This window comes from Patella vulgata, chromosome 7 (genome assembly GCF_932274485.2).
Source record: "Patella vulgata chromosome 7, xgPatVulg1.2, whole genome shotgun sequence".
NCBI classification, from domain to species: domain Eukaryota; kingdom Metazoa; phylum Mollusca; class Gastropoda; family Patellidae; genus Patella; species Patella vulgata.
Window position 1 is genome coordinate 36,366,608 of NC_065885.2, and position 16,036 is coordinate 36,382,643.

The 16,036-nt window shown below is 37.9% G+C and overlaps 1 protein-coding gene across 3 annotated transcripts; it reads left to right on the plus strand.

Moving 5' to 3' along the window:
• The first annotated feature begins 954 nt into the window (after positions 1-954).
• LOC126827025 (alpha-L-fucosidase) lies at positions 955-10,415 on the plus strand. 3 transcript variants are annotated; one of them, XM_056102391.1, is made up of 8 exons: positions 955-1,259; positions 6,645-6,751; positions 7,035-7,165; positions 7,973-8,106; positions 8,310-8,407; positions 8,823-8,955; positions 9,061-9,231; positions 10,146-10,415. In XM_056102391.1, exons 1-8 carry the CDS (start codon positions 1,147-1,149, stop codon positions 10,393-10,395), a joined length of 1,137 nt encoding a protein of 378 aa, XP_055958366.1. In that variant the 5' UTR covers positions 955-1,146; the 3' UTR covers positions 10,396-10,415. The 3 variants fall into 3 exon arrangements, with proteins under 3 accessions (XP_055958366.1, XP_050412134.1, XP_050412135.1); XM_050556177.2 differs by lacking the exon at positions 955-1,259 and adding an exon at positions 6,018-6,383; XM_050556178.2 differs by lacking the exons at positions 955-1,259; positions 10,146-10,415 and adding an exon at positions 6,018-6,383 and having other exon boundaries at positions 9,061-9,235.
• Positions 10,416-16,036: the final 5,621 nt, after the last annotated feature.

A 16,036-nucleotide genomic window follows, 5' to 3' on the forward strand; every position in this document is an offset into this window, starting at 1 on the left:
TAAATGCTATATTCTTAACATATTTTTTATAAATTGGTTCGAAGCATTGGGATCAATTGCAGCTATTTTTCGTCTTTCCTTAAACCGCTCGAAGTGTTGCACCATTGTGCTCTTAATTAATTACCTTAAAAAAGAAGGTTATGAGCGGCAGTGCTATCAACCCTCTCTGAGTCGAAGCAAGGGTGGCAACACTGATAGGTTAGCTTGCCACTCACCATCCAGCGGTCATGATTACGTTACGTCTGATCACTTTTTTCCAGGAACACCGCGTTAGCTTGGTGTATTTGGGTCATTTTGCTCCTAGTTAATTACCTTAAAAACAAGATTCCCTTTTCCGAGGGGGTTCGGCTGCGGAAATGTATGTATCGTCCTCCCATTCCTACACTGTGCTGGACTAGCTTTACTAGCTGGATCTTGACTAAAGAAAATTTATACTTTGAAAGTGGGAATTTAACTACTTTTGATTAAATGGAGAGAAGAGGTGTCCGAATGGCTTAACACGTGCGCGTTAGATCATAAGGTTTGTTATCGAGACAAGTGGCGTGGTTTCGATTCCCGGGATTGCCTTCCAATCTCGTGGGTTTTCTATCTCTAGGTTCTCCGGTGTTCTCCCACTCTAAAAGAGTTCTACCTGAAAGCGAATTGTTGACATAAAATTCAACCATAAGTTAGTCCCGAAATGTCGAGTGGACGTTAAATTCCATTTCTCTCTCTCCCGCTATTTAATTAAATAGAACAACGGTCGGGCTTTAAGGTTTAGTGAGTTCTGGTTTTATATTCGTACCTTGCATATCTAGGAAAATGTCACCTGGGCTCCAGATGACAATCTTGTGGTTTTCAATGATAACCTATTTTGAATTAACTCAAGAAAAATCAATTTCTTAGAAATTGGTGTACAAGAGCAGACTGAAAATGAGAGCTCCTGCATATTATGTTGTCCTATTGACATTTACAGTACTTCTGCAATTTGTCACTAGTTACGATCCAACCTGGCCATCTATAGATTCGAGACCACTTCCCGCGTGATACGATGAAGCTAAACTCGGCATCTTCATCCATTGGGGTGTATTTTCCGTTCCTAGTCTAGGCAGTGAATGGTTTTGGTACACATGGCAACATCTTCATGGAGGAGCCGAAACAAATTATATGAAAAACAATTATAGACCCGATTTCACTTATGCAGACTTCGGGCCACAATTTACCGCAGAATTTTTCGATGCAAACCAATGGGCAGATATGTTCAAAGCTTCTGGTGCGGAGTAAGTATTTATGTTACTTGTAGAATAGTCACTGCAGATATGTATGTCAAAAACTGTTTGTATACCAGTGGCGGCGCCAAAGGGGGGGGGGGGCAAGGGTGTCCCCACCCCCAACATAAATCAGGCCTGGCCTTTGTCCCCTTCCCTAATAATTTAAAAATAAATAAAGAATCAAATATTTGTGATATGTTTCGGTAATCAATACCTTCTACGGTGATTAAATCCCACTTTCCCATTCAGTCATAAACTTGCATGTTTTAGAGTCCGAGTGATTTCTTACCGAACCCATCCTGCTGTAGACCAACTATAAACATTAACACGTAAGTGCTTTTTACACAGTCTATTTTTTTAAATTTTCGCAAGTCCGCTCGTTTGACACTTTTCTCTCTGGTCGGATAAACTATAGGGATCAGGCGACAGGCGTTATCTGGTCAACTCCAGTTATCTCGACAATCGGTACCTGAATACTGTAAGACTGCATTTCCGGCTGTATATTTTTCAAAATTTTCTGGGGACCATACCTTACGTCAGGGCTCACTACTTTTGGCGCTCATGATGGACTTTGTCCGTTTGACAAGTTTCACTCTAATTGAATAAACTAGTAGTCAGGCGACAGGCGGTATCTGGTCAGATCTATTTATCTCGACGATCGGTGCATGGAATACTACTGCTATACTGCATTTCCGACAGTCTGATTTTCAGACATTTCTGTGGCAGACACCCCCCCCCCCCCCATACCTCTAGTTGAAGCTCGTGCCTTTGCCCGCTTAACCTTGGACTTTGTGCCAGCTTTGTCTCTCCAACTACCGCGGCAACCACATCCGCTCTACAGGGTTGGATTAATCATTAAACAAAATAAGCACGTTCTTAGCGCATCATGTGTGGGGGGATAGGGGGCACCAAAATCTTCTAATTGCTTAGGACCGTTGTAGGTCTTAATCCGGCCTTGCCGCTATATTTTCATACACCTCTTAAACCGCAAGTCTACATAAAATGATGTTTGATAAGACCTTGGTAAGTGCAGATAATATGGTCGTGCATTTAGTGCCATTGATGCATGTGATTGTTATGTTGGCAGATGTATAATAATGTACTTGTACTAGCTGCTGGTTTAACGTCTGCTTCCACCACAGTGATATGACAGACCGAAGAACGAAGTTGTCGTGCAATAGCCCCATGTTTATCTCTTCGGATTTATTACGTAATACGATATTCGAGCGTATGAAAAGGGTCAACTCTACCAAGGGAAATGGGTAGCGTTATTATATGAAATTGCTACTCAGTGACTGTTGTTCGTCTTCTAAGCAAGGTTGTAGTATGTTGGCCCTTAGAAGATGCCTGCACCCGAATCATACAGTCAGTGACGTAACGTGTCCACACATTAGCTATGTCACTCCACTCACAGTCCTAGTACTGCACAACAAATTCGAAAAACAAATGTTAAAAACGGTAGCATCTATCGCGTTAAATCTGGTAAAAAAGTGTAGCCTCTATCGTGTTAAGGGTTGTAAGGGTTGCGTTGGTAACTCAGAACCGGAAGGTTGTTGAACACTGAATATCGATAGGCTGCGCCTTGTCATGAAGCCATTTTAATGATCCATACCAAATTTAAAAAAAATTGAAATATTTTCAAAACTGTGAAGACTCTTTCGCGTTAACGACGTTTTCGGAAAGGGAGAGAGTAACTATGTAAAGGAATGTCCTCACATGGATCTAGTTCCGATAAAAACTGTGGCCTCTATCGGATTAATAACCCAAACCGACGGACATGGGGGTGGCATTCGTACATACTGAAATGTATATAGGCGTATAAAAATGGATAATGAATCGATAATGTTTCCTTAATACCAGGTCAGCATGCGTTATTTTTCTCAGAGAGTAGTACAGGTGATAAGGGGCTGATAAGAAACTATCCTTGACACTATTGATTAGTTATAATTCTTTGTTTGGTAAAACTCCACCTGGAACTCAATTGATTCGCGTGCTCTACCAGCATGGTACCAAAAAACCTTTCCCCGTATCGTTAGTCACTGAGGTGTATTCGTCGGAATAATTTAGACTGAATGGTGGTTAAGCTAACTCTAAGGGTTGTAAAGTATATATAAATTAATAAATTAGTTTTACGTACGCTGATTTTCCACCGCAATTCAAAGGTCTGTTTAATCTCAGTCAGTGGGTAGACTGTGTTAAGGGATTATATAGGCTTTGCCTGTTTCCTAATCCTAATATTCAATAAAATATTGTTTAAAAAATCCCGATTTGAACAGAGTCCGTGTAGGTATGCAATTTATGCGCAAAAATATAGAGAAATGGTGTATTTACCTTGTCTCGAAATGTCAGCTCAAAATATTGAGTAGTTTGGACGCGAACGTTAAAACCGCTTATGAGGAGATTTCGGGTCATATTTTTTCGTTGGGTAACTTGATAATTTATTGCTGATTTTAGAGGTCTATACAGTGCATGAACCACGTGATGTACTTGATAAGGAAAGGTCTGGTTTTATCCAGACATCGTTTAATACAGCTTGGGACACCGGTCTTTATTTCAAGATGAATACTGACGAGAGATTTCGAGAGATTTAAAGACACAATTAAGCAGATTTACTCTCCAAAACTTGACCAAAAGATACGCCCTTTAATTTTGCACTACTACGCCAAGTAACCGTATGCAGTGTATTTTCAGTTTTGATTATTGCAGTTCATTCTGTAAATCTAACCCATAGATGTGAAGTTATCCTTCGATTTTGTCGTATCATTATTTAAAATAATGGTAGGGCAATGTGCCAAGTATACGTTAGAGACTTTTGGCAAGCAGAATTTCTCCCATCCGTATCACATATGGATACGTGTTGCGTTGCGTCAGTGTAGTTTTAGTGGTTCGACAGATTTTCAGTGTAGTTTTAGTGGTTCGACAGATTTTCGTTCCGCGTACGTATGAATAGCTGTGCTGAGCTTAGTTCTATTACAGCATGATGGCAGTTATCTACCAAGATCACCATCAGTACTAATCAAGTGTCTAGCCTACAAATGCAAGTTCCTGGGGGAGTAAAGTCGCTCGACTTGGTAGATATCTGCCATCATGCTGTAATAGAACTAAGATCAGCTCAGCTATGTATTTACGCGACGCAAAAATCTGCCAAAACTCTAAAACTAAATTGACGTAACGTATCACGTATACGATACGGATACGTGACTGATACGGATGGGAAAAAATCCGATTACCAAAAGTCTCTAATGTTCCATACGTACTGCCGTATCCGTGTGCACTGTCACGTTTGAGAAATACGCACACACACACACTGATGACGTCACACATAAAATCTATATGAATCAGGAATTTTGGCTTGCCAAAAGTCTCTATTATTTATACTAGTTGAAATTTAGGAACCACGTGAAGTATTTCATTGCAAAGCACGTGCTTAAGACATTGCGTAATATATTAAAACAACGCGAAGTACGTCTCGCTCTCGACCATTAAACCACACGTTTTAAGAGCATTTCGCTATAATAACGCCATAAATACATTTGTTCTATTATTATACAGGCCAACTATGAATGTGCTATATTACTGCCATCCTCGTGTATCTATATATCATAAATATGTGTTTCATTGCTGTCATTCCGTGTGGATCGAAAATAAATGTGTTGTATTGCTGTCATTTTTCGTGTATCGAAAATAAATAATATGTGTTGTATAATTGTTATTGTGTTGTATTGTGTATTATATTGTGTTGTACCTCAAGTACTATAAATAGAAATATTGATGTAGAGCAATTCAAAGCCGACATAACCTATGAGCAGTTTTATGAACAGATCAAAGGACATGATGGTGCACCTTCTGAAACCCGGCAATAATTTTTTTCATGGTTTTGTCCCGCAATGGACCAAACAAGTGTAATATTCCGATTAGCTGAACCATGTGAGCACCCCTCCCCACCCATGCACGCATTTGTGCCTAGTTATTCATGGCATAAGATGTGTGTTGTAAGGTTTCAACCCCTTGGTGTTTATTATTGATGTTAAATGTACCTTTGACTGCATAAGCTGTTTCAAGCGATGTGGAATTTGTCCTCCGAAAGTGCATTTTGTGCTACTTATAGAATTTCAGTAGGTATTTCACATTTATTTTATTAGCACTGCAAATCGTGTCTACACTTTCAGTATATGTTAATGTTCCTCATTTCTTTAATATAAGTAGTCGTTATATTATTAATGTTCCTTACATCTGTAATATAAGTAGTTGTATAATTAATGCTCCTCACATATGTAATATAAGTAGTCATTTTATTGTTTATGTTCCTCACATCTGTAATAAAAGTAGCTGCGGTATTGCAATTGGTGATAATGTTCCTCGCATAATGTAATATTAGTAGTTGTTGTATTGTTAATGTTTTAATTATGTTCCTCATAACTGTCATATTATAAGTAGGTGTTATAGTGCTTATACTGTAGCCCACAAAGCCTCATGTAACCCACACAACAACTATTCAATATAGTCGCAAACAAAACTTAAGAATTGGCATTTGAACACTGGAAGTGTTTGCGTTACGACTAGATGGAGCAATCTTCAACCCAATATTTAATGTGTATTTGTTCGGTCTACTTGGTATAATGGCCGTCTTTAGTGGAAAAGGAAAAAAAAAGCCACTCTACAAATTGTGAATAAAACAGCCCAGCATGTGGTATTTTTCTCAATTGTCATACATTAAAAGATAAAAAAATTGACCAAAGTGCTGATAAGGAATCATGATATAAACGATTGTCGGTCTTTCAGTTGCTTAAAAATGTCTTCAAGGACAGTTCTGATTTTCTGTGCTTTCTTTGTATCAGTATTGGGTGCTCGGTACGATCCAACATGGGACTCTATTGATTCGCGTCCTCTACCAGCATGGTACGACGAAGCCAAGCTAGGTATCTTTATTCACTGGGGTGTATTCGCCGTACCCAGCATCAATTCTGAATGGTTTTGGGAACGTTGGCAGGGTAGTCGAACTCCAGAGGTTGTAAATTTCATGAAAAATAACTACAGACCAGATTTTACGTACGCTGATTTTGCACCCCAATTCACAGCCGAGTTCTTCGATGCTAATCAATGGGCAAATATGTTCAATGCATCAGGTGCCGAGTAAGTTTAAGGCTTGTGCTATAAATTTTGATTATTTTAAGGAATGCAATTATAATTGCATTCCTTAAATCCAAGTTAAAGGAACCAATTCGTTGTGATTAATTTGTAAATGGTTCTTCATAAATATCTGTCGTGATTTTATTATACTTCCTGCCTCAAAGAATATAATAATATAACCATATAACTGATGCAGCTTTGACATAATTATTCTCATTGGTAATGTTTCGTTCTTGACGTTATAATTGATTATGTATTTTACAGGTATATCGTGTTTGTGAGTAAGCACCATGAAGGTTATACAAACTGGCCTTCTAACCATTCATTTAACTGGAATTCCATGGCTGTAGGTCCTAAACGAGATATCGTTGGTAAGTTTCTTACTTACACATGCGCAAACCATATAATTAGCAGTGCATATTTATTGTTGATTGCATGCACCAACATTTTGGTCAATTTGTTCAGTTTTAAAGGAGGTATATAAAGCATGCTAAAGAAAAGCATTTTTATTTTATAATATCATATTCTATTGGCTGAAAAGGAAATTGGATCATTGTGTCCATGCCATAAAATTTTAAGCGCAACGTTAAGTCGCTTTAGCGATGACATTATGTAGATCATGTTTTCACAATAGTTCATGTTTCGTTTCTTTAGGTGAATTAGCTGCAGCTATTAAAACCAACACCTCAATTCATTTTGGTGTGTATCACTCTCTCTTTGAATGGTTCCATCCACTGTACTTACAAGATAAAGAGAATAACTTCTCAACACAAAATTTTGTCATTGTAAGTATTTTTTTTTCTGTATGAATAGCTATGGCGGGTGTGGCGCCAGGCAGGGTAAGCTTACTCTTCTGGACACCTGTTACGACTGTTTGTCGTGTATTTTGTACATGGTGAACAGTCCATATGCTGATTACACCATTTTGCCTGATTACACTAGTTTGCCTATACCGTTTTTTTTAGGACTTTGAATTTTGTCTAATGGTTTGGATTGTTCGTACTTGGTTTTATTTCATTATCTCGATTCCTTGTCATTTTGGCTTAGTTTTCGTCCATTTCCAAATGCCAAGTGCAAGTGTTATTTTACGGCCATTATGAGGGAAATTGGGTTTACCGACCACTTAACCTATGGGATTTACATATTGGTAGTTATATTTATTTTAATAATTCGGTTGTGTGCACATTTCTTTAGCAGTGAAGAGGATGGGGGTGGGGGCATTATAAACCGACGAAATTTGGAAAGCGATCTTATTCCTTATAACATTAAGTCTGGGATCAAGCTAAAGCACTTGAATCGCTAGACATACCTTATAATATTCCCAACTGATATCGCTACAAAAAAATGAAAATAAAACCTAACTGTTGATATCATATAGATTCCATTGTGTGGGGATAAAAAACAAATATGTTCTATGCTTTTGAACCCTTTATAGTTATTTTGATTTTTTATAACTCTAGTCATGATATACTTACAATATAAACATGTTAAAAGAGAATAACTAGAGCAATTCAGAAAACCCAACTTCTTTTTGGATTCTACACTGTATGGATTAATTAATGAAAACATTATTATTTGTGATAATTTTGTAGGACAAAACAATGCCAGAACTTTACGAGTTAGTTAACACTTATAAACCTGATGTTATTTGGTCTGATGGTGATTGGGAAGCAACAAGCGATTATTGGCAATCCAAAGAATTCTTATCCTGGCTTTACACTGATAGGTGGGCCTATTTTGTTTCTGAAATTTTGCATAATGAAAAAATAAAATAATAAATAAAAATATGCCGAAACATCGAAAACTAATTAAGATATTACTGCATTTTGTAAAGAGCATGTCCAATTATCCCAGTCGGTGCTGAAAAGTAAAGTGTTAACCCCCATTTCAATGCATTTCTTAAATTGTTCACTATTTCTTTTTCTACAGTCCTGTTAAAGATACTGTTGTAACGAACGATAGATGGGGTAAAGATTCGACATGTAAACATGGTGGGTTCTTCACCTGTCAGGACAGATATCAACCTGGTAAGATAGCATATCAAGGGGAAATATATATTCTATTAACACTGGTCAGTTAGTGCGGGCAGTTTCCAAGGGTTAGGTAACTCTTTTAGAGCACTCGTCTTTAATTATTCATTCACCTGTTTAAAATGACTTTTTGATAAGTTTTCGGGTTGCTTACCAATCAAGACACGCGTTTCCAATTGGTCTTTGAACAGGTATCACACATTCTGAGATATTTGCTTTTAACTCGATTCCCACCTCAAATAAGTAACCGATTTTATCTGGGATTCCTGTTAAATGTCATCAGTGTGACAGATCTGTATTCGTCTTTTTCTTATGTATACCAAGTTTTTGTCTTAGTTTCGGGATTATTTATTTGTATCCAGTTGTACACTTTTGTTTATATGCCTCTACTAAAAGATCGGCTCTTCTTCAGGTAAACTTCAGTCAAGAAAATGGGAGAATGCAATGACCATCGATAGAAGATCTTGGGGATACAGAAGGAACGCACAGCTCAGTGATTATTTGTCCACCGAGGAACTGTTATCCACTTTCATCGAAACTGTTAGGTATTTATTTATTTGTGTCTTAAATTAAGAGTTCATGAAGGTAAATAGGTTTGAAGCGTTCGTGTGACGGTTATATACGTTTTCTTAAATATTGTTCCTTTATAGTTTTGGAGGAAATATGTTGATGAACGTTGGACCTACAAAAGAAGGAACTATTCACCCATTATTTGAAGAGAGATTAAGAGATGTTGGATCCTGGTTGAATGTCAACGGTGAAGCTATCCGATCATCTCGGCCATGGACTTCTCAAAATGATACCTTAACCCCTCACGTGTGGTAAGTTATTTTCATGGGTGTGCCGAACTTCACTTTTAATATGCACATGTTTAATATGTACGTATATATTTGTCAATATTACCTGTCTACATTTGCTATGAGTCAGGGTTCCTTACGGATTGATTTTCACCCGTCTTCATTAGCCCAGTCGGAGCAGAACAGTATGACGTTAAACCCTGTTTCATTTCATTTCATTTATCATATTCACAGAGTAGAGTTTTAGATTTGTTGACAATGACTTGAGAGCTAGCACAGACAAACAATTTTGCAAAGAAGTGGGCGTTTTAGTGATCTCCAGACAAATGCGTTTCTGTCCCTTCTTTTCCTTCTCAAACCATAAACTAAAGTAGTGCGGACATTGGACCCCGATTCTTCTCCATATATACCCATTGCTGTAAATGAGTCAATTTATTCTATAACTACATGCAAATACAAGCAAATATCGTTGAATACAGCCATTGAATAACTTATGGTTGTGTTCAATGGCTTGGACACGTACTTCCTTTGTCCAGAATGAGGTCACTTCAGAATTACGTCAAACAGTAATGACCTCACCACTAGGCAACTACAATTTTTGTAAAACAGTAAGAAAAAAGGGCGGAACCTATGATGAATTCTTACGTTATTGGTGATGATTTCTTTTTTTGATAATCTGAATAGTATAGTGTATTTTGAGATTTTCATGTAGTTAAAGAATAAAGAACTCAATAACCATTGAATACCGGTCGAGTTATTCAATGGTTCACTCGAGGGTATCCCTGTCGCATTCCACTCGCTATCGTTCGTGGCATATTTGCGCAGGGATACACTCTCTTGAACCATTGAATAACCCGAGTGGTATTCAATGGTCATTGAATTCTATCTATAGCCCCACCTTTGCAAAATACATATTTGAAAACGATTGATTGTTGTAGGTACACCATGAGGAACTCTGATGTATATGCTATACTTCTTGACTGGCCGACTGGTTCAACATTAAGCTTAGGAGCCCCAATGACTCAGACTGGTACAACTGTCCAATTGTTGGGTTATTCTGGAAATTTTAAGTGGACAGCTCGTTCTGGTAAAGGAATTGACATCACGATTCCACCCATATCAGCCAGCAGTATTCCTTGTAAATGGGCATGGACATTAAAATTATCCGGATTAGCAAATATTTACTAAATAAATTGTAATGGAGTTACCATTGTCATTTTTTTTTATAATTTATATAATGACCTCAGTGGTGTCTCATTGTCAGCTAAGTTAGGCCAGAGTAATTTTCTTTCAATTGCCTTTAACCAAAATTCAGAATGGATGGAAATTATATGTAAAATAATTACAAACTAGATTCCAAGCAGCGATAAGGAAATAAATCTTTGTTGATCCATATAGCTGGACAACTTATTTGCATGACTAGATCATTATATGAGGGGTGTCCTAAACGTTTCCGGTCTCACACCACAACTCAATCAATCCGATCATGTTGCTAGAAAAATATATCCGAATGTGTGACCTGCAAAACATGAATTCCACGTGCTACGAATTCCTATATAGCTGTCAAACAGCACGGCCCTCTTATTTCCTCTCAAAATGAAGAACACGGAATGCAAACCCATGATTCTCTTGTAAGGCAAATTCATGATGACATTACATAAACATTAGGTGACAACCCCCTTTCATATAGTATAAAGAGTAGTGTGTTGAATTTAGAGAAGTCTGGATCAGCGCTGAAGACGAGCCACGTGACACGTGACGTAACCATCGAAGATAATGTTGATACTGTCCTGGATACAATAATGTAGTTAACTACTACACATGCCATTAGCAAAACACCAGCAGAACGAATTATCACTAAGAATTTACACTCAATCAAGGTTTCTATCCGTTGGATGAAATGAATGTTGACTCGCAAACAAAATCGTCAGAAAGTCGTTTAGTCCATAACTATTGGAGACAAAAAGTCAGAGATAACTCCTGGGTCGTAATAATGATAGACTATCCAAAGAAGGGCTCCACCATCACGCAGATATTGCAAAGGTTGTGTGATCAAATCAAAGAAAAGCGTCGAGGTGTCTGATGCTCAAGTTCACACCACTCAAGTAGCAGTGACCGCTGCACAGGACTTTACAATCTGTATAAAATCATTGAATGCGCCACTTTATAAGAAAAAAAAACATTTCACGACACAACATATACTTACACATCAGTGTACATGTCCACCGGCCAAACAAATAGCTAGACCCCCAAAAAGGCATTTTCACAGTGACTAGACCGGGGGCTCAGTGCAGGGGGTGTCCATTAAATGGGCACAAAACCAGACTCAACTTTTTTAGAGTAAAATTTTGCGTAGAATACGATGCCGTGTGGTAATCAGTCCGTCGTTGGGGCGTTTTCGAGATATTCGGGTCAAGGGTCAAAGGTCAAATGAGGTCATTTGCACTGAAAGTGAATGCGCAGCCATTCTTGTATCATGAAAACATGCTGAAAATCATCAAAAGTAATCAACCTTTCAATAAAAATGTTAACTTGCTAAATTCACCTTTGTTCTTTGTGACCCTGGAGGCCAAAAGGTCAAATTGTCCGTTTTTGCACTAGAAAGATTTAAAGCAATAAAATGTCAGCGTAAAATATTAAAACTAAAGCGAAACCTGTTCTAATTAATAAAAAGATCATTTAAAACTTATCTTTAGGTGGTACTAGAACCGTACATTTACTTTGGAATGTCGAAAAAGATCTTGCATAACAGAACCAAAACACCTCGAAACCTGTTTGTTGATTTATATAGGCGTTATTGTAGAGATAATTCTTTATCAATTAATAAATCTGGTTGGTTTCAGTCGAATTCCAGTCAAAAAAATGGGAGAATCCAAGGACTATCGATAGAAGTGTATGGGGTTACAGAAGGAACGCACAGTTGTCTAATTATTTGTCCATTGAGGAATTTATAGCAACCTCCATCGAAACTGTTGGGTATATGTATATATCATGTACTTAACATAGAGATGCCGTTAATATTAACACTGTCTGTGTTTCAGATCTCGGCAGTCTCCCTGTTGCTTGTGTAGTAATGTGGATGGGGGATTTGTGCTAAAGAACACATAAGTTTAATGGTATTATGGCCTTGATTAATTATTCTCTATTGCCAGTATATCAGCTATGGTATGAGTTTATTTTTATTTAAAACGCAAATTAAATTGTTTATGAAATATTGTGAGAATAACAGGAAAAGGGGTCTAAGTTCAAGGATAGATTCTATGTCTAAAAGCACGTGATTGGAAAGTTACCATTTCATATTTGGCATGAGGGACCAATCACACGATTAATTACATCATAATTGGCCAATTGAAGAATTAGTAGCGGGAATCTAGGAATATACAAGGAACTGGATTTGGGCGCTACGCTAGACAGCCATGTGGTTCTTGTAGGCAGTAGATGTAGGAATTTCCATCAGCAGACTCGCTGAGTCTGATTGGGAGCGGGTTAGAGAGAATGACTTTATTATAATGCTTGTAACTATGTAACCTATATGTAGCAGTGCTTAATATAAAAGGTAGAAAGGAAATGTGGTATGTGTTGTTCCTGTTGATGATATCCTTTAAGATGCAGTATATTCAATCACAACGTGAAGCTGTCATTAATTTGGGATGTCAGAGTGGCATTTAAAGATACGTCCTAACCAGTTAAGGTATTACATATGCGACCAGAAACCATACTAGACGATCATGTAGTAAGAAACAATGCATGAGTTATACGTTGGATGTGGCGATCGGTTTAGCGTCTTCCGCTTTCCACGTCTGACAGATGACCCATGGTGCTACACACGATAAAGTACATCAGATTTCTCAGCTTTGTTTCTATATGGGGCAGGGGCTAATTGACGAAAAACAGGGATTCCGGGGTAAGCCGTAAGCCCACTGTTCGGGCAAAATTTCCCTCGCAGGACACTACATGGTCTATTCCCGGTTTACTATCCCCGTTAATGCAAACAGTTGGGCGTTAAATCCCATTTCCTTTCCTTTCATTTACATGCTCTCATATATTTAGCGCATTATAAAATGCGAGTTGTAATTAAGTTAAAATGAGTGTTGTTATATTATAGTTGGGGTGGTAATATATTGATGAATGTTGGACCTACAAAAGAAGGAACTATTAGTCCCATATTTGAAGAGAGACTGAGAGATATTGGGTCGTGGTTAAACGTTAACGTTGAGGTTATCCGGTCAAGTGGTACGTGGGCAACACACAACGATACTTTGATCCCACGGGTGTGGTAAGTTAAATGTAATGCTATCTTGTGATACCTACGATTAAGATCTATTGTTCTTAATTTATATTTTTTATTGTGACTGGGAGTCTCTGTGTCGTATGGAAAGTATGCTTTCTTCTTCGGAAACAACTTAATTTGGTCTGCTCCCTTGGTAAAGTCCAGGTGACATTAACCTACTTTGTCTTTCGTATAATATGGATCTGTAGGCTGCCCTTTGGGATTAATGGACCAATAGTATACGGCATATTAAAAATCATTGTTAGTTAGTTAGGGATCTATTTTGTTTGGATTTGTAGTTTATGTCTTGTGTATTGTATGCATTTAGAAAGTTGGTATAAATGCAAAAAGAAATATTGAAAGATCAGAATGCAGATATGATCCAAGTCTATGTTATTCGTTCATTTCCTTCCCAAATTATGGCCTAATGTATCTTGAACCCCGATCTACTGTCGCTATATATTGTCATTGTTGTAAATGAATACATAAGTCGCCTGGCAACCTCCATTATAGAAATCAATACATGTGAAAAAGTATTGTAGGTACACCATGACGAAATCAGATGTTTATACTCTATTTCTTAACAGGCCGATTGGCTCAACATCAAGCTTAGAAGCGCCAATGCCTCAGACGGGTAAAACTATTCAACTACTGGTCTATACTAGAAACTTTACGTGGACAGCTCGTTCTGATAGAGGAATTGACATCACAATTCCACCCATATCATCAAATAAATTACCATATTCATGGCATTGTCTGCGATATCACCTCGGTGGAAGCGCACGTAAAATACAACTAACACACACATATTCATGGGCATGAACATTCATATCGTCAGGATTAACTTGTTTGATTTGGACCAATCGCCTAAGACGCGTGACTGCGAATTTGTTACTGTAAGATTACATGGCCATTGCTAGCGTTCATATAAGTACTATCATGAAAATGACAGAGTCAGGAGTAACATGGTCTGATGGCGAATGAACAGCTACAAATGCTTACTGTCAGTAAAAATATATCATAGATTTACACATTACTCTGGATTTGCTTTAGGCAACATGGTTGTCATCTAATCTATATTTTAACGTTTTATTTGCATCGGAATCAGTTAAAACTTTAATTGCAATTTGCACAGTGAAGAGGATAAGTACAATCATACACTGACTCTCGGTTATAAGAACCCTGGGACAGACAACTAGGCGCGCCCGGGGGTGGGGGGGGGCTTCATATTTGTGACGAAACAGATCTGCGATTAGCAAAAATATCGAAAGAGTCTAACGAAACGTAGACGAAGTAAAAGTTTCGCTTTCAGTTTCGTACACCATCATTGTAGGTTCTGCGACCCGCAGGCCCGGATACTCTAACGGTAACAAGGGCCTCAAACGGAATGAGAAAAGGATCGAGCAGGTAGCTGAAAGGGTTTATTCACCAATTTTTATACACCCACATTTTCACGTGGGCGTATATTGTCGTCGCCCCTATTGGTCTACAATTTGTTTGTAGACACTTTACAGGTCACAATTTTTATTAGATTTTGACGAAACTTACAATATTGTTCTATCTCCCAAAGATCTCGGTTCCTTTCGATAATGGCATATATCGGACCATAACTTCATGGATTATGGCCCCTGATTGTACGAAAAATCACGTTTTTAGCTTGTGGACACTCTAGATAAAACTTGAAATGCATGTTTATAATCCAAAGATCTTGGCTCCTTTCTATATTTGCGCAAATCCCCGGATCGTAACTTCCTGAATTATGGCCCTTGATTGTATGAAAAATCAGGTTTTTTAGCTTGTGGTCCCTCTAGAGGTCACAAATATTATCCGATTTAAATAATAAAAAAAACCGTTTGAATATATCACCGTTACACTGTAATGACGCCTGAGTTCGAATTTCTTGAAAATCTGATCAAAACTGAAGGACAAAATGGCTGCCGCTCGAACGCAAATGGTGTAAAAATATGATAAATGGTATATCAAAGTTGTGGACCCCCCCCCCCCTCCCCAGAGATCACAATTTTTATCCGATTTTGATGTTTATAGCCCATAGATCTGGGTTCCTTTCAAATTTCGTAAATATTGGATCAAAACTTCCTGAATTATGGCCCTTGATTGTACGAAAAATCATGTTTTTAGCTTGTGGTCACTCTAGAGGTAACAATTTTTATCTGATTTAAAAAACCGTTTGAATATATCACCATTACACCCTAATGATGGCTGAGTTCGAATTTCGTGAAAATCGGCCCAAAATTGCCGGACAAAATGCCCCCCCCCCCTCGTTCGCAAATAGTGTAAATATGGTATATCAAAGTTGTGGACCCCCCGACGCCACAAAATTTGATCTGATTTTGATGAAACTTAAAATGCCTGTTTATAACCCAAAAGGTCTTGATTCCTGTCGATATTCGTGTATATCGAATCGTAACTTCATGAATTATGGTACTTGATTGCACGAAAAACTGCTTTTTGTTTTTAGCTTGTTCTCTATCCATCTCTTGCAAAATGTGGGCGTTTCCTGTCTGGCATTCGCTGGTTCCAAAAGACGTGGACTGACAG